The 24,577-nt window shown below is 33.9% G+C and overlaps 2 protein-coding genes and 1 long non-coding RNA gene across 3 annotated transcripts in view; 1 reads left to right on the plus strand and 2 right to left on the minus strand.

Annotated features, from left to right (window-relative positions):
* Positions 1-6,190, minus strand: part of LOC100372410 (GMP synthase [glutamine-hydrolyzing]) — a 39,199-nt gene extending 33,009 nt beyond the window's left edge. The window contains exons 1-4 of the mRNA XM_085490536.1: positions 6,077-6,190; positions 2,369-2,479; positions 2,020-2,111; positions 1,149-1,263 (exon numbers count right to left, since the gene is read on the minus strand). Of these exons, the coding sequence (XP_085346662.1) occupies positions 1,149-1,263; positions 2,020-2,111; positions 2,369-2,467 (306 nt within the window). The 5' untranslated portion in view covers positions 2,468-2,479; positions 6,077-6,190. The remainder of the gene's footprint in view (positions 1-1,148; positions 1,264-2,019; positions 2,112-2,368; positions 2,480-6,076) is intronic.
* On the minus strand, positions 4,217-4,357 carry LOC146734039 (uncharacterized). Its single transcript, XR_014931699.1, has 2 exons — positions 4,303-4,357; positions 4,217-4,259 (listed from the first exon to the last, which is right to left on the minus strand). It is a non-coding gene; the product is annotated as an uncharacterized LOC146734039 (long non-coding RNA).
* Positions 6,191-6,240: 50 nt separating the features above from the next.
* LOC100372560 (succinyl-CoA:acetate/propanoyl-CoA:succinate CoA transferase-like) overlaps positions 6,241-24,577 on the plus strand; it is a 38,350-nt gene continuing 20,013 nt past the window's right edge. Inside the window, exons 1-2 of the mRNA XM_085490537.1 lie at positions 6,241-6,469; positions 23,937-24,089. Of these exons, the coding sequence (XP_085346663.1) occupies positions 6,286-6,469; positions 23,937-24,089 (337 nt within the window). The 5' untranslated portion in view covers positions 6,241-6,285. The remainder of the gene's footprint in view (positions 6,470-23,936; positions 24,090-24,577) is intronic.

A 24,577-nucleotide genomic window follows, 5' to 3' on the forward strand; every position in this document is an offset into this window, starting at 1 on the left:
GAATATTTCACTGAAGTCCTTGCAACTGAGTCACAGTGAATATTTCACTGAAGCTATGACTGAGTCACACTGAATATTTCACTGAAGCTATGACTGAGTCACAGTGAATATTTCACTGAAGTCCTTGCAACTGAGTCACACTGAATATTTCACTGAAGTCCTTACAACTGAGTCACACTGAATATTTCACTGAAGTCCTTACAACTGAGTCACAGTGAATATTTCACTGAAGTCCTTACAACTGAGTCACAGTGAATATTTCACTGGAGTCCTTGCAACTGAGTCACACTGAATATTTCACTGGAGTTATGACTGAGTCACACTGAATATTTCACTGAAGTCCTTGCAACTGAGTCACAGTGAATATTTCACTGAAGTCCTTACAACTGAGTCACACTGAATATTTCACTGAAGTCCTTACAACTGAGTCACACTGAATATTTCACTGAAGTCCTTGCAACTGAGTCACAGTGAATATTTCACTGGAGTCCTTACAACTGAGTCACACTGAATATTTCACTGAAGTCCTTGCAACTGAGTCACACTGAATATTTCACTGAAGTCCTTACAACTGAGTCACAGTGAATATTTCACTGAAGTCCTTGCAACTGAGTCACACTGAATATTTCACTGGAGTTATGACTGAGTCACAGTGAATATTTCACTGAAGTCCTTGCAACTGAGTCACACTGAATATTTCACTGGAGTTATGACTGAGTCACACTGAATATTTCACTGGAGTTATGACTGAGTCACAACTGAATATTTCACTGAAGTTCTTGCAACTGAGTCACACTGAATATTTCACTGAAGTCCTTGCAACTGAGTCACACTGAATATTTCACTGAAGTCCTTAAAACTGAGTCACAGTGAATATTTCACTGGAGTTATGACTGAGTCACAGTGACTGTAGCAAGATGTTGTCAATCTGAACAAATAATAAAAATGTATAGTATAAATATTTCTATAAATAATTACACCAATAAAATCTCACATAGACTATATAGATTTCAAATTAATGTGCATTGTGAGATAGTTATGTTAGGTTGCGAGAGCAGGTGCGCCTTGTGATCAAGTTGCATTTAATTCAGTCAAAACTATCCCACAGCACATGATTAGAAATTACGATATGATCTATATATATTTACCTGCATTCCATAACATATACCCAACACAGGTAGCCCACACTCAAATAACTCAGAATCATATCGAGGTGCATCATCTGCATAGACACTATTCGGTCCTCCAGATATTATAATGGCTCTAAAAACAAAAATTAAGCATTATATATATATTTAGTCTTCAGGGGGTTTTTCTAGAAAAAAACTGTAAGAGGGAGCACTGCAATTCAGCGGTGCCATGGAGCATTCTATGGCCTCCTTGGGGCCAAAATTACTATCAGACAGTTCACAGTTGAAGACTGTGGCCACATGTGATTCCTTGTCAGAATTTTATGGTTGCCAGAAGATCTGCTCCCCAGGGTATGGGGGCGCATGGGCATAGCATGAAATGTAATTTAATTGTTTTTTTATATTATTTTCACTGATAAGTGAATTCCACGAAATTGAATCCATGTGAACCTGTAAAATTACAATAAAACTCATGTGAATCTGTGAATTTAAAACATCCAAATAGTGAAATTAATACCAGCACCAGTGAGCATGCAATTTAGACGTCACTCTAATTTTAGCATAATATTCTCTAAATTGAAAGAATTCAAAATATCTTCACTAAATTTTAAAATCTAATAGAGGTCCACCCAAGGTACATTTTTGTTCACAGTGGGACACAAAAGTACTGCAGCATGTGAGGGAAATATAATGTTGTTACTGAACGTAATGTTTGCATAATACATTTTTCATTTTTGATAAAATGTATAATAATGTTATCATAAGGATATTGCAAAGTATAGACTCAGGCAGTACAGAATTGCATAAATACAATCACTGGATTGCTTTAATGAATATGTTGTGTTATTCTGAAGTAATAACCTTATACTAGTTTTTTTTTAAAACTTACTTGAAGCCTTTTTCCTTAAGAAGAAATGCTGGTGTATCTAGCGGTAAGATTTCAGAGTTTACACACAGTTCTCGTACTTTACGGTCTATCACCTAGGAAAATAACATGATTAGCATATATTCAAATGTTAGCAATGCTGAACTCCAAAGCAGAGAGAAAAATGAATTAACATGTTAATTTACATAAATTATGGATATATTTATATGCTCGTTTTGGTTGGTTTTCCCCATGCACACACATTTTTTTTTAAAAAATGCCAATTTATCAAAACTTTCACATCATATATACAGCTCAAACCGTTATTTATTCACAATGAATTCCTCAAAAGCACAAATGAGTCTAATTTTACCTTGCCATATTGGGCACCTGCGTCTAATACTGCAACTTTATCAGAGTTTGTCGCCGTGTCATTATCATTCTCATTGTGGTTAGTTGTTTCACCATTCATATTTACATATATCTAAAAAAAAAAACTATATATCTTAAGAGGGGTTCAAGCTGAATCAAAGTTTATATGTTGTGTTCAAATACTGTAAAATACTTTATTTTAACTGGAATTAATTTTTGCTGGAAAGACATTTTAGGTGTTTTGTATGGAACTTATTTTCACATTTTTTTGACATTCAGTCATCTGATCATCAAACGAGTACTTGTTCATATTGAGAGATATTGCTCTGGAAAAACATTAATTAAAACAAACAGTTGACTTTGCCATTTTAAATCTGATCTGAAAAACATAATGACATGCATCAAGGTCCCATAATGTCCAACGCATGTACCAAGTTTGAACAAAATCCATCTGTAAACGACAAAGATCGAGCGCCGGAATGCCAGAAATGCTTGATTTTGATGATTTTTCAGCACAAAAATAGCCACCATTCAACCATCTTAAATCAGATCATGAAACAAATTGATGTGGATGTGCATATGTATGATATTATGTATGACGTATGTGTGAAGTTTGACCGTAATCCAGAATATAGGTCCGGACGCACACACTCACTGACTCACAGAGGTCAATCCATAAGTCCCTGTGTTTTTGGACTGCATCCAATCAGGGACTAAAAAGCATGCTTGCAAACGACAGCTATTAAAGCTGCAAAATAGACGAGAACACATAATTTTTAATTAATATAACCAGCTTCTAATGCAATCAAAGTTGAATGAATCGCTAGTGTTTTTTTTTTTTACCATTACACATGGTTATTTCTATATTGATCCTGCCACTGATATTGTCATTTCCATCATCAGCTTTGATTCTGATAGCAAAATTTACATAGAATTAAGTTGTTTCGGAACGTACAATAACAATCAATACACATTTGTATGAGAGGTTTTGATTTTCCTTCAATTGATTACTCTTGTGTGTCCAGCAAATACAACATTTTTAGTTTACAATAAGTTCATAATCTAACTTGGTAGTATGGAGATTTCGAATAGACATAAAATCGAACCGTCTCAATTGGGTTTGAATTAAACGTTTGGTAAATAAGTTATAATATATGTAAACAGCTATTCTGAAAGGTTTTTTATGAAGTCGCGAATTTGTTTTATGGAAATTTATAATTATTTATGAAAATTTTATCCTGACAGATTCTCACGCTTCAAATCCAAAGAAGATTTTAGATATAAAAAACTTACCATGAGTCTTTGCGTGAACTGATAACTTGTTTTCCACAAATCATGCACCTTAGCTTCCCATGCATTGCCTGCTACATATTAAAGTGTCTGTGCAATGCCCACCCTCACGTTTCCCATTTTAGACCTGTGTCCCACTGAAATGGGCAGTTATTAATTTTTTTGCTGAAAATGATTACTCGTATCCAAGTAAATTTGGGATATTTCTCGTGTTGTAGCCACGCCCACCTATCCTGAAACTGTCGACTGTTTCCGGATTTCCGACTCTCGCCGAAAGTGCGCCACCAAATGCCAAAATGTGAGAGGAAGTTATACCCCTGAGCCGTAATAACACTGGTCATTCAGTATACTTTTAAACGATATACATTTTTCAGTCGGCGTTTTTTTCCCTTTTTTTTTGTGTATTTTTTTTTTTTTTGAGAGAGAGAGAGAGAGAGAGTTTTTAGATGTTGTGTTGTGGGCAGTTGCAGTGAAACGTATAGTCATAGTGTAAGTATTCACACGTTTCTAATCGATCCGAAAGTGCGACATCAGTGGACGAAAGCCACTTAACCTCAGCTTCTTTTTTTTTTAAAAACTGTCCTCGTCCATGAAAAAAACAACTAGGTTTAAAGAGAAACGCCGACAACATAAACCTGGCGCAACACTTTTGAAAGAAATAGATTCCGGACCATGATCACCGAGGCGGATTTCAGAAGAGAGAGACGGCAAGAGTTTCAAATGAGTTGACTTTTTTTGCGATCCTGATTATCGTTTTATAGAGACCATTTAGTCCCTGTTAAGTTATGAGTAGCAATAATTTTGACAGTGACACGAAAACGAAGCGTCGGACAAACAGGAAATTACACAGCCCTTACACACTGCTAATTGTTTTCATTTTCGAAGGCTAAAAGTTTCTGAATTGTTTGGTGATTGGTGTTGAATGTCGAATTCACACCTCTGTTCTTTTTTACCTCCATGCTTGCAGCTTGATCTGCGTAATAACTTATGAAATAAGAATTCGGGCTTGGTCAATGTGTTTCCACTAAATAAAGGTTTATTATGATGTTATAATTATGACAATCACTCCATGGATCACGCTAACTCGAATCCACTCTGAATTATCTGTATGTGTGTTGATCTCGATTATTTTTGTTATCCAATTAAACGCCGCTTTTAACGCACTTGCCCTCGTCGTGACCCGACGCGTTCACCTATTTCAACAAAATTTCAATTTATTTCCACGCGGCTGTCATTTATTTAGTAACTGTGATTTGTCATTTTTTAATTATTTTATAGTGATCACTATAGTCTAATGTTTAGAATGTCAAAATATGTTCTCTTTTATTTTAATTTTGAAAGTTTTACTCAGACGATCGATGAAATAAAACAGTGTAGTGACGTGCCTAGTAACCTATTTTGTCCAGCGACAGTGTACAAACGTGTGCCGGTGACGATCACGGTGACCAGCTACACCAGAACGGACATATTTCGCATCTAACTCAACCCCCATGCAACAAAAATTGATACTATGTGTTCATTATGGTCCATTCTTCCTCGACGAACAAGTACATAAGTGAAAATTTAGTCAAAGACGAGAAAACTGCACAAGAAATTTGCCTTATTTACACGTATCGGCAATGCAAGCTGCCATGCGACTTCCCCTTCTGACGTCACAAGGGGAATTTCTGTATGCAAATAAGAAGCTAATGAGAACCCTCGTTTTAAAATACACAAAAATAAAATTGCCGTAGATTGAGTTGAAAACACATTTTTTCACTCAAAAAAATAATTCATGCTTAGAAACATAAAAATTAATAATATTTATGTATCAATGGATAATTTTAGGCGTGAAAATAGCAGCCATTTCACAGGCACTTTAAATATTTAAAAAAAAAATACTTCACCTGAAACCCAGTGTACATTTCAGATTTTTGTTTTATTTTTCGATATTCACTTTACATATATTATTCACAATTACTAGCACTATGCCGGTGCCATCATGAATTTGGGTTTAGGAGCACCCCGCTCCCCTCCCCTACTAAACAAGAAGTCATAAACTGGATTCTAACAGTACCTTTGAGTGCTTGGTGATCATGTGATTCTCACTGTGAGTACGTCCATGGTTTCAAAGCACTCGTGTTTATATTGATTTTCATATACTTTTACGTTATACCGTGTGTAATGTGTTAATTTTCGAGACTTAAGTTTGTTTCAGTACGAATCAAACTTGTATTACATTTTAAACCCACACGGCGTCAATCAACGAGAATCGAAGTTATGGCGACAAAATCTCGAGGACGATGCATGCTTGTCATTTCTAACTGTTTTTTAAACAACTGTGGAATTTGTCGCGATCTCCGCACATCATATACAATCAATATTAATATATACGAAATATAGATATACAATATTGCTCTACTGGTCACTGGATACTTACATTTTTTGTTCTTATCCCGAAAACTTCTCAACGTGATCAAATTTCCGCGGAAAATACACGGTGCGCAAAAACGCATGTACGATGAACTTTGACATTTGAAAAGCTAACTTCTCGCTCTCTGGGATTATTTTCGTTATCACGCGAGAGTTTAAATCTAGGATTGTCAAGCAAGAAGAGGTATCTCCGCTGCTGTTTCTGTGGTGTTAACGATGGCAGCTAATTTGACGAGAGCTTTTTTGAAACCGTTGAAGAATATACAGCGGGTGTCTGGTGCATTGTCTCAGCAGAAACACAGATTCTTTTACGATTATGCGCACGAACCGTTTTATCCGCTACCAAATCGCGTCCCTAGATGGCAAACCGTTGAAGAAGCTGTATCGGTGATCAAATCGAGTAAGTTGTCAGTCAGCTGAGCTGCGCAAATCATGTTGTTCGTTACGTACATTTGCGCATAGTGATAATAATATACGAAGGAGATGGCCGACAAGGCTGGTAACACTTTTGTTTCATTTTGTTTTATTTATTTTTATTTTGATAAGCTAATCTTGAAGACGGGTCAAAAACTTAAATCGGTTGGGTGGGCGTGCCTTGTGTTGAAATTAAGTTACGTAACAAACCGGCAATGTCCTGGATATTCAACGTTCGTACATAACATTCTTCACTCGTGCATTTTAGCGTTTATTTCAAACTATTCGACAAGAATGACACACTACAACTGTGACGTCATACATAGTGGTCGCAAAGGATGTGGTAAATTATTTCGTTTATTGGGTGCGACTGTACTTTGCACGTAGTAGTCGACACTCACAATAGTGTACTTACAAATATTTCTTGTGAGAGGTCAATGACCAATAGTTGACACTAGCTGGTTAATAGAGTGAATAGTTTTGTCAAACTATTTCTCTATTTGTCTAACCATTTATTATTTTAACCCTTCGTTAGTGCTAAATTCTTTTCCCCATTTAAATTTGGGTAAATTTGTCGGTGACCACCGAACTCGGCCAGATTTCTACTCGGCCAATGACCGATCACGGCCAGTGACCGTACTCGGCCAGCATATGTGCATAAGGGTGTCAATGATGCAACAGCGATTGCTGCAGTTTATGCAGCTCTCTTGGTCGTGGTATACGTTGCGGGGCGACCAGAGAGCTGCAGTTCCCTTCCCTAAAGAAATGCACAGATTTTTAAATATGCCAGTTATGTATCATTAAAATTGTGATTGTAATAAAATTACCTCGACTTGCAGAAAAAAATAGACAAATATGTTCTCACAAATATATCTGTTACTGATTACAGCAAGCTTTAAGCAAATTTGCCCGTGTAAATGAGACTATTTCACGTTAAAACTGTGCCGAAGTGAAACCTCCGATTGAACGCCGCCATTTTGAAGCCGACCTCTATCACGTGACTTGGCTCTTTTAGTGACGAGTGCAATCACGTGACTACAGCAGACGGCCATCGGCGCCTGTCTGGGACAGCGCTTCATGTGACGAAACAACGGCAGACGGCTTTTTATAATTTTAATTTCATTTCACCATTAAGTGACTCATCTTTTTTTGAAAAAAATCAAATAAAGTACATGTATTATTAAAAATATTTTTTTCAAGCAGTTTTATTTATATATTGTGAAAAATCTAAAAATAATCTTGTAACTTGCCAAAGAGTGTTACAAGTGACAGGAGCAGACAGCAGACAGCATGGAATCTTTTGACCAGAATCTGAAAGATATTTTTAAATTTGACCTAAAAGCTCAACAAGTAGAAGGTACTACTTGTATTTTAAATAATATACACACATCGGCCATATTACCAACAGGGTATGGCAAAAGTATGATGTATATTTTACCACCAATGCTCCTCAATATTATGCGGAAAGAGACAACAAGCCAACGGGGTAATGGGTTTCAGCTTTAGAACATTCACTAATGCATTGTCAACAGTTTCTGAGGTTTTAAGTCTAGATGCAATGGATTGCCTGCGATACCCTTTAACTTTCTTCTGGAACTCATCTCCACAATGAATGCAAGAGCCTGCCATTCTCAATTTTCAGTTAAAATGTCAACTGCGCATGCTTCGTCATTGTCATGTGATCAGGACACATGACAGAGGTCATCTTGAAATCCGTCGTTCAATCGATTAAATTACGTTCGGTCTAATTATACACAGAAATATATACTTTTCAAGAAGAAATAGTCCTTCATTTTCGGTCAGTAGATACCTAAGATGTTTGTGTTTGCAAGGATAACTTTTATTCGTTTTAAATTTCATTGAAATCGTTCGATAACATCAAAAATAGCGTGCGCCCCGGGATCCCGGGGCGGCGAACTGTGCGGTTCTCAATGGACGCGATCTGCAGCTCTGTGGCCGCAACGTAATATCAAAATAGCTTAAGCGGCCAATAAGAGCTGCTAAACTGCAGCAACAACAGCGAGCGCTGTATTACAGACTGTCAGAGTCATATCACAACAAAATATAAAAAATGTACGGGCGTCAAAGGGTGTCGATTTCAGTGATGCCTATCGTGCTTTGTTAATAAAAAAAGGGATGTCGATTTCAGTGACGAAACAGCCAGCGCTGTGTCTTTTGTCATATCACAGTAAAATGTAAAAAAAAATAGACGGTCGCCGATGTGATGTCTGTGATTCAATGTAATGTCTGTGTTTTTCCTTTGAAAAGAAAATTTGCGTCACTGAAATCGACAATGTTCAGCCAATGTTGAAATCAACAACATGTCGGAGAACCAGTAGCGTTTGTGTGTGTGTGTTTGTAAACTTGCGTTGTTGAAATCGACAACAAAATAGTCACGGGAGTTGGCGACTGGCCGAGTTGTGCATTTTTTTCCTGGCCGAGTTGAAATCTGGCCGAGTTCGGTTGTATTCAATTTGTCAACATCAAACAGTCAAAACACGACATAACTAGTTTTTGATAACAAAAGTTGAAATTTTCGTCAAAAAACGGATAAATGCATATTTTTAATCTAAACAAATGTTACTTCCCTGGACATTGACATTGAAAGTGATAGTTTCTAAGTAAAAACTAAAAACATCTTGTTTTTTAAACACAAATCCAAAAAAAAAATCTTATCTAAATCAATATACAAAAAAAAAAACTAGCTACATTTAAATTCAAAAATTTGGTATTGCCTGGAATCATGATGAACTTGCTAGCATATTTACGATTTTCAACAGTGGTTCTTTCTTAAATTTGATTACATTCAAGTTGAAAGGTACAAAGCTGGGGGCTTATAAATGTATTTATACTTAATCCAAACGATGTGCTTTCTGATTGGATCATGTTGATTTATAAAAAAATGTATATTTATAAATTTTTATCCTTCACTGTACATATTGCAGTTCGTAAATTATTCACAGCATGTATCTGAGGAAGCCATATCAATTTCTTTATTCATATAATATCAGCTGTTCACAGCCTGGTTTTGATTCAGTGAATATGCATTCATTCATTTTCTCTAAATTTATTTTTAGTTTAAAAACTAATACAATATTGCTATTTCATATTTTGAAATATTATGATTTGGTTTATATATATTTTGTGGAAACCATATATTCTGTAGTTGATCAGATTATGAAAAAAAAATAATTGAATGTGACATAATTCACAGTGAGGATAAAATAAACGTCATGTATTTCACTGTCATGGTTGCCATGGCAACATTTTAGTGTATATAAGGATTTCTAAAAGACCCAGACAGAATTCTAATTACTCGCTCTACTGCACTTTAAATAGATAATGAAGTAACAAGACCCCCCCTTGCCTGACATTCATGGCTAGCTAATACCCTCTTGTGATATCACAACACTATTGTATATTACTGTCAGTGAACTTTAACGCTAAATGGACAAACTATCTTTATATCAACATATGTAATCTAAAAATGGAAGTTTAACATAAAACAGGAGTAGAATTCAGTGGCAGATCCAGCAAAATGTATGGGGGGGGGGGGGGGGGGCAAGCTTCGCTTAACATTACGGAGCGAAAATCGCAGAGAAGCTATGCGTAATCCAGATGATATGAATCGTCATGCGTTTGGGGGGGGGCATGGCCCCCCTGGCCCCCCTTCTGGATCCGCCACTGGTGGAATTTGTCTTGATTTAAAATATTTTTCATGTCAAAATGGCAATGATTTTTTCCCATTTAAAACTCTGGTAAAATTTCTTTGAAAAACAAATTTGATCTTGTCACCCATTAATTTCAACCAATATTCACTTTCCCTGTCCTTACAACATAAAATATCACAGTCAATAAAAAAACAGAAATTAGTCTGAATTTTTTTCATCTCGAATATTTTCTAACTTATATTTTCACAATGAAGATTGCATTTGACTAGGCAATTTTTTATATTTCTTTTTTTTTTGAAATGAAATTTAAGGTCATGTCATGATACCATTAGTTGTTGAGCTCATGAGGGTTTTAGCCAGCCATCTGTCTACCTGTCAAACATGCACTTTACATCTTACATCTTGATATCTTGCATTTCAATATTTTTTAGACAGGTACATGTACTTTTTCTTTTCTGGCAATAACTATAGTGCTCATATAATAAGATTAGGAAATCTGTCTAAAACAAAAAGTAGCCAAAAATAACCAACAAACCTGGGTCTCATCCTAAAATTTTTGAACGCCAAACTCCAATTCTAGATAAAGATAGATAGATAAACCTATAAGAAAAATTTGCTTATTTTGTTCACAAATTTTGATCAAGATCTATAGGTAATAAAAAATAACACCCATCTAATACAAAATTTAACAGAAAATTACATAAAAAATGATGGCATTTAAAAAGGCTAATTACCGGTATATCACAGCAAATTATAAAGTTAATTCTGGATTAAAATTACATTGGAAAACAGATGGGGAATTGTAATACAAATGTAAGTGATGAGCAAAATGCTGTTCGCTGTTTTGTAATTTCTTGTCGAATTTGAGCAACTTTGCTTACCAAGTTTTGCTCTTCAAATTTTGCTTACAGCTTATTTAACCTCAAGACAGATTAAATGTAAACCACATACAAAATGGTGATTTCCTGGTGCAATCCAAGGGAGGGATAGGTTTCGCTTTAAATCTTGACCAACTGTGCCACCCACTGTGACAACTATGCAATTTTGAACCAGTAATCTAGCATTTTATTGAAAAAATATCAAAGTTGCTGCATTCAACCAGTCATTTATTGCTTTTCACAAGGAGGTTACTCATTAGTCCTTATTTGCATATGAGAATCCCCTGGTGACATCACCAGGTGACATTGCTGGGCAGCCTTGACAGGTATAGTGGCACTGTGACATATAGTTTTAGAAAATATTTCTGGTTATATTTTGTCATATGTTCACTTTTGTAAATTTTCAAATGAACTTCTGCTAAAATTCTTGTGATAAATTTTGAGGAACAAATATCATGCACTGTTAATACAGTAATCACTTTATGGTATTTTTGAATTCAAAACAACTTATCATACAATATTAATTTTGTAAATATATATTTATTCTCTATTTAATATACAGGTACATAACCCACATAGAAATCATTCATGGCAAAAAAAATAGAATAAAAATAATGCATATTGCAAAATTAAAGGGAGATGGTCATTTACGGTACTTTTGAATTCAAAACAACTTATCATACAATATTAATTTTGTAAATGTATATTTACTTTGTATTTAATATACAGGTACAAAACCCAAATAGAAATCATTCATGGCGAAAGAAATAGAATAAAAATAATGCATATTGCAAAATTAAAGGGCAATGGTCATTGCCTGTAAAAGACATATATATAAGTCTGGTGGTAAGGTTAAGTCAGCATATCAAATTCACAACTAACAGACAATGTTTTAAAGTGTTAGACTCCATTGGAAACCATAGAACTCCCCTTGGAGGAAATGAATGATATCATAAACTGTGAGTCGTTTTGCAGAGCTGTATTAGTCACTAAGCTTCTTATTCAAAAGGCTAGTTTGAAAGCATTTTTAAATGTACCCTATTTCTCATTCATGAACATATAATACTCTCACCAAACAGAAGTATTTTCTAAGCTTTCCTTTATATAAATTTATCGCATAAGGCCGTGATTTATCACGTTTATTTCATTCGTTTTGTGTTATCAAGTAGACAATAGATCACATCCTGGTCGTGCAATCTTCACCTTTCCATTACACTTAAGCCAAAGTTTACATTTTAGCTGCAGCACTCTATTTCTTAGCATATACTTTTGTGCCCGCTCATTTCTTAATGTTTATTTCATGTCGGAACTATCGGTTAAAGACAGCATTTTTTTGTTTTGCGTCAAGTGTACTGTGGAATACTTATTTTCGCTGGAATTAATTTTCGCTGAAAAGGCTTTTTGGGCGTTTTGTATGGAATTTATTTTCACTGATTTTTGATGAGTTTGATGTGAAATATAGGAAAAAAAGTATATTCGCTGGATTTTATTTTCACAGAATCATCCCTTCAGCGAAAATAGCGAAAATAAATTCCAAGCGAAAATAAAGTATTCTACAGTATTTGATTTACAGTGCACAACGCATAGATGTGAATGATACATGCGAATGCATAAATGTGCAATTATTGTGGAATGTGTTTGTGCTGCCTTTGGAACGGTACCAGCATTAACTAGAGATGGCAACTAAATCTATACCTACAGATGGGCAATATAAATAAATAAATAAAGTACCAAACCATACTGTGTGTCAGCAGGTGCCGTCAGTGGAGCTGTTCATCAAAAAAGCTGTTTCATGAAGATTTGTTTTGAAAGCAAGGAAAAGGTTTTCACAGGGGAGAATTTTGCAATTTTTTAAGGACAGAGAATATTGTTATTTCTTTGGTGTAGAGAACAGTTTTGAAATTTGTAAAACTTGAGGTTCGATTATCTTGCTAATATTTGTTAGGACATGCAATTTGAGTGGAAATTTTGTCCATATAATTAGACAATATTTGTGCAGTCCATGTTTCGCTGTATTTAAAATAAAGAAATCCTGTACAAATTTCTGGACGTAGGTGAAAAACACAGAAATATTATGCGGACAGGGAAAACTTGTGCAAAAAAAGTGTGGGAGGGAACTAGCCCTCCCAAAAATATATTTGTGCAGTCTATGTTTCTGTATTTAAAATAAAGAAAGCCTGTACAAATTTCTGGACGTAGGTAAAAAACACAGAAATATCATGCAGACAGGGAAAACTTGTGCAAAAAAAGTGTGGGAGGGAACTAGCCCTCCTAAAAAATATGGGGGGGGGGGACAAAAAAATCAAACAGATCTGGAGGGGAGTTGAAAAATTCCGTAACCATAAGGTATGCTATGAACAGCATTCAATTTACTTGTATAAATTGGTCAGGTCAACTTTCTGTACCTGAAAAAATAAATTTGGTTATTAACAGATCATTAGGTACACGTACATCACTCATTGACTCTTTACCCATGTGAGTCATCAATCTGTCAACTAGAGATAGTGTAACAGCAGACTAATACACACTCACAGCAATCAGGTGTTTATGGCAGGAGAGTTATTCATTGCACATTTCAGAAAATTAGGAAATGCACTAAACAGGTTCATTTTAAAATCACAAGGGTGTGCATCAGTTATAAAATGAATAATAAACCAAACAAAACATACAAATAATAAATATTCTCACAATACCACATATTATTTACAAATTATTTCTCATTATCAATCACTATAAACGGCATGTAATCATTAACAGGCATATTCAAAGTTATAAAAACTAGTACTGTGAAATACTTTTTTTTTTGTCGCTTGGAGTTTTATTTTTGTTGAAAGGATGATTCAGTGAAAATAAAATATTTCTTTTTTTTTTACATTCAACTGGTCAAAAGTCAGTAAAAATAAATTCCTAACAAAACACCAAAAAAGTCTTTCAGCAAAAATAAATTCCAGCTAAAATAAAGTATTTTACAGTACGTATAATCCCTTCAATCACTCTCATTCCAGATAAAGGTCTGATCAGAAATTATTGAAATGTGTTCTTTGTACATACATTGTACTATAAAAAGTATTTTCCTTTTCAAAATTCATATTAATTTTTTCTGTGACATTCCATTAAAAATTAACTTTATTAGTCATTATCATCCTCAAGGTGAGGTCAGACTACGTTTACATTGCAACTGTCTGGTGATTTACAAATCTAGTTTATGGTGTCATTGACACTTGTTTAACCCTTTTGAATATCATTATTTTGCCATCAATATTTTTTTGCAACATTTTGCATATTTTTAGCTTCCATTGACAGTCAGTGGGTGCTTATGTTTTGGTGTTGTCTGTATGGCAAATTTTTGAACGTAATACATTGTATCTTCTAAATCAGTGATCAGAATCAAATGAAATAGAGCAGTCATATACTATTGGGTAATTGCAAGATGCGAGTATGTTTAGTTCCAACAATCAATTAGGAAAATTAATATGATATGACATTGATATTTAAGAGTCATAGAACAGATTCACATGAACTTAACAGTCATTGTATACTAGTATTTGTATACAAGTATAGTATTTGTAGTCATTGTATACTAAATTTTGACAAATTTAGTAATGAAAATAAATTCATATCATTACTAAGTGACGAGAAAATGTCTATTCCTTTAGCGCAATGTTTAAAAAACTGTTTTAATACAAGACAGCAGCACCTACATAAACTAAGCCAGTAATACATTCCTTGTATTCAAATTATTATCTTTTTTTTTTTTTTATGCCTTTTTGTTCCCTTACTTTTTTTGTGGTTATTTTTCTTTTACTAATATCTGATTTGTAACCCTTTTCATCCCCTCCGGGGGATGTTGTGTGTTAATAAATAAATAAATAAATAAACTAGTGAACAATTGTAAAATTGAAAATGATTTTTTTTTATCTGTTCTTAGCAAAGCATTGACATTCAAACTTTCCATATAAATAATGCATATAAATTACATATATTGATAGACACAATTTCATATTCAATCTATCACAGCGTCCCTTTGGTTAAAAATATGTCATTTTTGGTCAAAAATATTTTTTTTAAATATTTTTGCCTGTGTTCGGCAATACATTGATCAATTTGACTCAACTACTCTAGATACAATCTATTAAAATGTATTAGGAATGTCTTTTTGGTAAAAAATAGGTTCTTTTCGTTCAAAAAATAGGCTGAAAATGATGTGTTTGTCTGTTCTTGACAATGCATTGAATGATTTCCCTCAAAAACCATACTTAACATTCACATATCCCAAATCAAAATTTATGTGTATCTGTATGCTTTAGTGATATACCTCTGGTGGTGGGTGGGAATTAATCAAAGCATTTTAGAGTTACAATGTGGCAAATATTTTTAGCTATTTTTTTCGACCAAAAATCATCAAAATCATCTTCTGACTTTGTTATTGACTTGATGACGTGTTTTTTGTACAACTGATGACATGAAGATAAAGAAATTTATGTTGGGGATCATTTGTTGCTTTCAGGAATTTCGTAAATAAATGTATGTACATTTCTATGAAAAATAATCATCAGGTTGCTGTTGTCCTGATTATTAAGACAATAGACAAACTAAAAGTAAACAACAGCTTGTCTGAAAAAAGACAGGCATTTGACAATAAACGGTCACTCAGTTGCGTATTGATTTGTTGATTCATATCTGTGCATTATTTGCTTAATTCTCATGTTCATTGATTCTTTCCTCCACTGACCTACATTTTTTAGCCACAGCGAGAGCACACCTAGAATTTATGGTTATGTAATTTTCTATAATTTCTTTGTTACTTTTGGACCAGATGAATATAATATGAGGTTATATTATGAGGATACCTCAAAGTATGCACAAAAACAGTGCAGCAGGAGTATCAACTGACGTGCAGCGGAGGTCGATGCGACGGTGTACTGTCTGAGCCAAAATCCAAAATGTTTAGAACAGAATCAGTGAACTTCTTTGTGTGGAGTCTGGTCAAACCGTGGTGGCAGCTGTGTTTGTTTTTATTATTATAGAACGCTTACAATCATAATCATTCCATAATTGGAATTCGCATTTCCTTATATGGTAGGATGAAATTCCCCGTAAAATACCGCAAAGTTACGGTACCCTGTAACTTATGCGTTACAGTGACAGATGTATAATAATAATAACTTATAAGCTACAGATCTTGTTCCAAAACTTAAGAAAACTTTTGAAAGTATTGTTATTTGTAACCCTCCGGTCCCTAAGCCCCAGGGCTGTTTAATACCTGTAATTAGAAATGTGTCCTGTTTTTATTAGCCTGGAATTCAGCCAATCTGAGTAACCTTAGAATGGTTTGGTTATCTATTTTAAAACAAGAAAAAACATTATCAATAAAACAATTATGCAGGTTCTTTTGCATTGAAAGTCTTGTCATTTGCAACCCTCCGGTCCCTAAGCCCCAGGGTTGTTAAAAAAAGCAGCAATTAAAAGATGTCTTGCGATTATTTGCCTAGAATTCAGCCAATCTAAGAATGGTTTGTTTGATCGCTATTTGACTACTGATCTGCAGGTCAGGCCCATCCAAAACACTTTTATGGATCCACTAGTCTATTATTCGTACATTTTTTTTAAAAGTCTCACGATCATAAACACCATCTAGTCTAGGATAATGTAATAGTTTACTATGATCTTACACAAGTCAGTAGAGGAGGTGAGGTCAGGGTCTTATACAGAAATTGTTCTGTCCTTGTCTTCAAATATAAATGATGGCCAATTACTGTGTTTTCTTTATTAAATAGTGCATGCACTTTCACAAATGACTTTGGTCTAAATAATCTTTCACTATTCAAGAATTAAATAAATTAACTTTTTGCGCTATTTAGAGTTATTCTTCTAAAATACAATATTCTACCTACATGTCTCTTTATTATCCTTATGCAAATCTCTCTTGATAGATAACCTGTTGATTTGGATTTTTACACTGCGACAGTGATCCAAATGGTTGAAAAATTTGTTCTGATACTTAAATGTTCATAAAACAGTTTGATAATTGCTGTTTTTTTCAGTTTTTTTTTTTTCAATTTTTTCAGAAACACAATATTAAAATGAAAGGTGTGACTGATTCACATATTCTAACCATAAACAAATCTGTTGTTTGGTATCATGTATGTATTGTCTCTCATGAGTGAAACTGCTGATGAATGTACCCCAGATTTACAATATGGCTTTCTGTGTGTTTATTTAGTGGTTGATTACTGGTAGTTACCAAGCAATGAACTTTAAATGTATTGAATAACATGAATACTCACAGGTCATTGCTCTTTAGATCAGGTCATTTTAAAGTCATGTAGTTGAAAACAGCTGTCAGGTAACACTGGCAAAGTTTTTATAGGCCAGTGCATATCACCACTAACATTTCGTTATTTATTGTTCGTTTGCTGATTTCATTGCCAAAGTAAACTTGCCAAAGTACAATTGTTAATGAATTTCCATGATATGCATAGAACCAATGCCGAACATGTATGGCATGGCATGAGTACATGTACTTATAATGCTTTCAGTGAAATATAATATAACTTGTCTCCATTTCATTGCTTTGGTCAATTGTCATTTTGCTATATCAACTGGTAGAGCGTCCAACTTTGTGGAGTTGAGTCATATTTTGTTAATACATGTATCAAATTTGTACTACTCTCAAGCAGAAAGGGCACAACAAGAGATTTTTGAAAGAAATGGAATAATTTTCCAGTGTAGCAGTACAGGCAATTGGTCAATTAGATTGTAACTTATTGAATTGTTGTGTACTACTATATTATTGGGCAATTTCAACATTATTTTTTATTATTATTATTATTACTTGTGTATTATTAATCTTTATATTCTTTGTGGAAGATGCAAGAGAGAAAAAAAGCTTATCAAGTTTGTAGAACTAAATATTTTGGGTTTGAATTTAAATTAAAGCGAGGAGTTTAAAATTGTATTAGCCTCAGATTTTCTGAAATGAAACACCATCATATTGAATTCACAGTATTAGTGACTGCTAAAGTAATTGATGAGTGTTATTTTTTTTTTGCTAGGCTGTAGGCACGGTGTAAGTAACCGTGCTGAAGGCAATAGCATTGATTTAAATTTGGGGGGGTGGTGGGGTGGGGGGGGGGCTTTATCAGCTGCCGTTTGTCCCTATTGGGACATCTACAAACGTGTTGGGTAAGGTCTAACCAGTTTGTCTGTCAATTTTGTTCCAAGTTGTGAATAGTCGATTTGTTTCAGTCAAATTTGAGCAACTAATTGTCAGCCATTTTTGTCATAAAGTTTGTTTGAATGTATTGTATTAATTACATGTGATATCCCTCTACCTGTGAGTTCTGTACAGAGCAGAGATCATATACATGGGTCAATTTTGTTTAATAATTTCATATAAATTGACCATGCAATTTTGTAGGTTAGATTTTGTTTACTATTTGGGAAGGCATCAAACTTGATAATACATGATCCTCTTTCATACAAAATTTGTGGTTAAAAATACTAGCAATAAAATAGCTAGAATGATGCAAAAACGCTCTGTAAAAACATTAAAGTTATCTGTTAAATTCTCAGTGATGACGTTTTATTCATGTTTTCACAATTTCTTTATTTTGTTCCTCATTGTTGTTTTTCTAATATTCAAGACTCTTTCAATTATTGTCTACATTACAACAAGATGGACTCCATTAATGGTCTTTTTTTTGTTCCCACTGTGCTTGCTGTAATTACTACACTATTGTGACCTTGCTTATATTCACCCTGGGCCTTGTAATCTACAAAATGTTTTGTACAGAAAATGAATGAAAATCTAATCTAAATGAAAGCCAAATATAAACTAAAAATTTGTTGTATATTGAATCATTAAATAATAATAATAGTAGTTTATTATTAAAGCAACTGTAATCTGCTGTGGATACAGTAAGGTAAAAAATAGTGTAAAATAAAATTTGAGTAATGCAACTATTAAAAAATAACTACAAATTTAAAAGGTCTAATAACTACAAAAAATCAGGAGGTATTAAAAATACAGTAAATCAATCAAAGTAAAGGTTCTCCCTCCCCAGGGGTTTACACAGACGATACTTCGTATATGGTATTTTTTTAGTTGTAATGAAAGTGCAATGTTATTTTTCATAATTTTTGAGAATATTACGTCTTCACTTGAGGTAATTGCGCAGTTTTCCAGTAAAATTTTTCTTTCATTTTCAAAATACGAGTAGCTGAAAAAGATTACTTATTTTCACCATACAACACCTATATAAGCACAAACATACATACATACACAGATGACTTAAAGAGCATATTCCCGGGGGTGGGGGTGGTGGTGGTGGTGGTGGTGGTGGGGGGGGGTTGTGTCAATCCTGGCATTTTCATCACCTGGCAACCATACAATGACTGAAAACTTTTCTGTTAAATTCTCAGTGATAGAGTTTTATTTATGTTTTCACAATTTCTTTATTTTGTGCCTCATTGTTGTTTTTCTATTATTCAAGACTCATTTAATTGTTGTCTACATTACAACAAGATGGGCTCCATTAATGGCCTTTTTTTGTTCCTGCACTATAAAAATACAGTAAATAATTCAAAGTAAAGGTTCTCCCTACCCAGGGGTTTACACTTTGCACTTCATGCATATGTAGTATATAGACAATTCTATATGCCTCGTTTTTATTGCATAATCACAGAAAAATATATTATGAATAAAAACCGTGCAAATAATGATTCTATAAATCAAACTCTGAGAAAAAAAAATTGACTGCAAGATTATCTCTGCTCAATTACATGTTGCTTACTTTCCCTCACTATCAGGACTTGCAATCTTTTATTAATTAGTGTGCAAATATATTTGATCAATAATATATTTGGTTTTAAAAGGTAGATGTAAATTTAACTGCGGAGATGTTACAATGTTGGTTTAGTAGACATAAAAGCTGTGCATACTTAGAATAGTCTGAGTGTACACTCAAATTAATTTTTCAAACCAATAAGGAGATCAGGTCACTATGATTGAGCTTACCAATATCTATCACATATAAATGACCTCTATCCTAAGAAAGTACCAGGATGTAATAGTGTTCATGAATAAAGTTTGTTATTGATTTCCTCACCTATTGTTGTACTTGTAGTCCTTGGGGACTTTAATTTCATCCTTGTGCATCTGTGTGCCTATCCGCACCTGTATGTCGGACATGCTTGGGCCAATTTACTTCAAACTTGACACGTACCGGTACGTCATACATAAGCACATGCATTTGTTTCATGATCCAATTCAAGATGGCCAAATGGCGACCATTTAAGTCCTAAAAATTCATCAAAGTCGAGCATTTCTGCCATTCCGGAACTGGATCTCAGTTGTACATGGACATATTTTATTCAAACTTAGTACTGTATGTCCACTAAACATAATAGGTCTTTGGTGCACGTAATTTTTTCTCAGATTTGATTCAAAATGGCTGACTGATGGCCATTTTGTTTTTTTTACAAATGCTGTTTTTGGAGCCATATTGCTATCATGGCTGGAATGATCATGTTCAAATTTTACACATACATCATGTAACACATTTGCACATGTATGTGTTTCAGAATTTGATTCAAGATGGGTGATCATCATTTTCATGCTAGAAATGCATTGTGAATTCATTGGCTCCACTTTGTATCATGTCTGTCACATGACTGTAAACAATTATTTGGTACTACTCGATGGAGACTTTTTATTGACAATGACTTGTTTTTAAAGCTTTTTAAGGAGAATTGTTTATTGTAGTAAATATGAACTGCACTATGAATTCTCTCATCTCATTCATATGAGGTTATTTTGAGGATACCGAAAAGTATGCACGAAGACAGTACATCGGGAGTATTGTCTGATGCGAACACATACTGTCTGAGTGCATACTTTTCGGTATCTTCATAATAGCCTTATTATACATCTTTTCCTACCAAGGATACATCATGGGAATGCCGAAATTAAAAAAGTTTAGAACAGATTGAGCAAACTTCTTTGTATGGGGTCCGGTCAAACCCTGGTGGCAGCCATGTTTGTTTTTATTATTAGAGGACGCTTATGCGCGTAATTGTTCCATATTTGGAATTTGCATTTCCTAATATTGTAGGATGAAAATACCCAGTGCAATACCGCAAAATTACGGCACGCTGTAACTTATGGCATTGCGGTGACAGATGTATAATAATAGTTATTATTCATCAAGTATTTTGAATAAAGAGATTATGTGCAGTGGCATTAAATGTGCAGTGGAACATAAATGCTTAAAAGTTAATTCCATGTAGCTATTTCTAGGTTTACGTTCAAATCCGTAAATGAAGGAAATGTACAAAAAACAGAAATCTAACCTTTACTTAAAGCAGGGGAGTAGTTACGTGCGCATGCGTCAGATGGCCATAGTGTGTCATTGTTTACAAACAAGCGTCTACCCATGCGCCTTTGCGTTTTTAGCATGCGTTGTAATCGTCGCTTGGTACTCAATTCCCGCATGTGCACAGCCTAAGACCCCTCCGCTTTAATCTTAGTCTTAATTGGTTTATGAATGATTACGTCACGAAGCATTACGTCGAAGATTAATTAAATGTTCATAAGATGATACATCAGACAAACAAAAACTAAAATAGCGACAGACATATTTATAAATAAATTTCTCAAATTTCTCAAATTTCAGGCAATAGTCTTTTTTGAGATTCACAACAAATAACATATTAGGTGCTAAAAATATCTTTATAATCTACACACGTCTTCATTTGATCTTTTTCCTGCGTTATGCGTGTATATGTGTTCTGTGATTATATCAGTTCTATTTATAGTAATATTTAATAATCATGACAATAACTATTCACTTCAGAATAAATTATCAGCCGTATAAAGTTATTATTTTACTATTTTGCAATTAACATTATATTATTGTTGCATTTATCTGCTATGCTGTAGGAGGCATAACTGATAATGAAAACAATTCAACAGAGTCTGTATACCATACCAGGGGTTTTTCTAGAAAAAAAACTGTAAGAGGGAGCACTGCATTCAGCGGCACCACCAAGTGGGGGAGATAGGGTTCTCCCAACCAGGGTGTGGAATTTTTAATAATTCTAAGTTAAAATGGAGCATTCTATGGCTTCCTTGGGGCCAAAATTACTATCAGACAAGTCACAGTTGAAGACTGTGGCCACATGTGATCTCTGGTCATTCAGAATTTTATGGTTGCCAGAGGATCTGCTCCCCAGGGTAAGGGGGCGCATGACCATGGCATGAGGGTGCTACGACCCTGTTCTCTTGTTTAAAAAATTCCCTGCCATACTACACTGGTTACCACTATCACTTATTTAAAGTTTGATCTCAATATCTCAATTGTTTTAAACTGATATATAAATCGATTCATGTAATACAACATACTAGAATATATATAATTTATTCAAAATCTATACTTCATCATAAAATCTTCGTTCATCAAGCCCATTTTTTGTTATTGCTTAGTGCTATAGAACTATAGATCCCCTTATTTATCTCCCGAGTTAATGAGATCATTAGACTCCCTCAATGTCAGACATCTGGCAATATTCTCAGTTAGATCAGTACTAATTCTGCTCCAAATGTCAATTCCGCAATGCTCCAGCTAACACATTCCACATTAAATTTTTTAAATAACTTGTACTCAGAACTCTCAAAAACATGAACAAGAGTGCAGCACCCCCATGCTGCCAACACTTCAAATTTATAGTACATATCAATAATTCAAAAGATGGACATATTTGCATAGGTCATTATTTTTATAAACAAATATTTTTTTGTGTGCGACCAAAACAGCATTTTGGTTGGGATAATTTGTAAAATAAATAATTCTTGTAAAACTAATTAATTTCCAAATAAATATTAAAATATTTTTTTTTTCTATTTCATATTCCTACTGTATTTACAATATAAGAATTATAAGCAATTACATAACTTAAGTTCAACTCTTGAGGGTCATAATCAAGTCTTGATCAAAATTTGGGAAAAATAATGAAAAATGATTTAAAATTTGTGAATGGTGACAAAAGTTGATTTGGTGCTCAAATGGTTAATGATATGCAAATTACCTAATTAATATGCACAGATGGTATATAGAACTATTTTGTGAATAGTGACAAAAGTTGATTTGGTGCTCAAATGGTTAATGATATGCAAATTACCTAATTAATATGCACCAAGGGTATATAGAACTATTTTGTGAATAGTGACAAAAGTTGATTTTGGTGCTCAAATGGTTAAAGATATGCAAATTACCTAATTAATATTCACAGATGGTATATTAGTTTTTGTAAATGGTGACAAAAGTTGACTTTGGTGCTCAAATGGTTAATAATATGTAAATTACCTAATTAATATGCACAGATGGTATATAAAACTATTTTGTAAATGGTGCCAAAGTTGACTTTGGTGCCACTCCCGCAACAAGAATATATACATGGTGATGCTTTGATTTGAAATGTAATCACACTGAAAACCACCAAGATTAAATCATTGGGATTGGATGTTGTAAGATTATCCCAACTGATTACATACTTTGTTTCAAAACATTGTTGATTACCTATCGACTTTGTCTACAGTTCCGACATATTTAGACATACATGTAAAAATAATATAAATCCATCTTGACTGGAAAAACCTCTACAGCTTCCTGATATGTTTTGAAACAAAGTAGGTAATCACTTTTTCTAATCTTACAACATCCAAAGCAACCTCAATAACAAAATTCTTGTGGTTTTTAGCGTAAATTCCTGTCCTTCCTGACGTGCAGGCATACATATACTAGTATTAGATCTGCACTGCTAACAGATGAAATATGGTATATTTTTTTAAACATTTTTGTATTGTAGTATACATGTTAGTAATGTTGTTTCCATTTATCTACAGATGATAATGTATATATCCATGGTGCAGCAGCCACGCCCATCACTTTAGTGAATGCTATGACTGAGTATGGAGCCGAAAATAACCTGACAAATATCAAACTGTTTCATATCCACACTGAAGGAATAGCACCATACACAAGACCTGAATATGAAGGTGAATATTGACTTCCTAACAAAAACTACTTCCTTCACAGCTCAATATTTATATAATGTTATCGTAGTGTTGATGTGCCTAAAGAATCTCTGAAGTTGAGGTCTTTAATTAGTTCGACAAAATTGTCACTATTTGGATATTTATTTTTTATATTGACTGTTATTTGTCAATGTATAACTATGTTCACATGTGTGCTACAGAGTCGGCATGACTAGCTTGGTAAACAAACGTTATCAGTGGTTTTAATGTGTGCTTATACATGTATAAAGACTAAACTGAGTCAACGTTGATGTCATCAACTCTGCGCCCTCAAGCAACCAGATTCTAAATTCAAAATGATGGACCAGGAAATAATGTTGGTGATGGCTTTGCTTGTGTTCTTTATGTTTTTACGGTCCAGATGATTTAGATGTTCATTAATCATCAACATCAACATCATTTTTCATCATTTCTACTCTAACTTTATTATCACTATCATCACCAGAAAT

Source organism: Saccoglossus kowalevskii, chromosome 15 (genome assembly GCF_978046115.1).
Source record: "Saccoglossus kowalevskii chromosome 15, keSacKowa6.1, whole genome shotgun sequence".
Lineage (NCBI taxonomy): Eukaryota > Metazoa > Hemichordata > Enteropneusta > Harrimaniidae > Saccoglossus > Saccoglossus kowalevskii.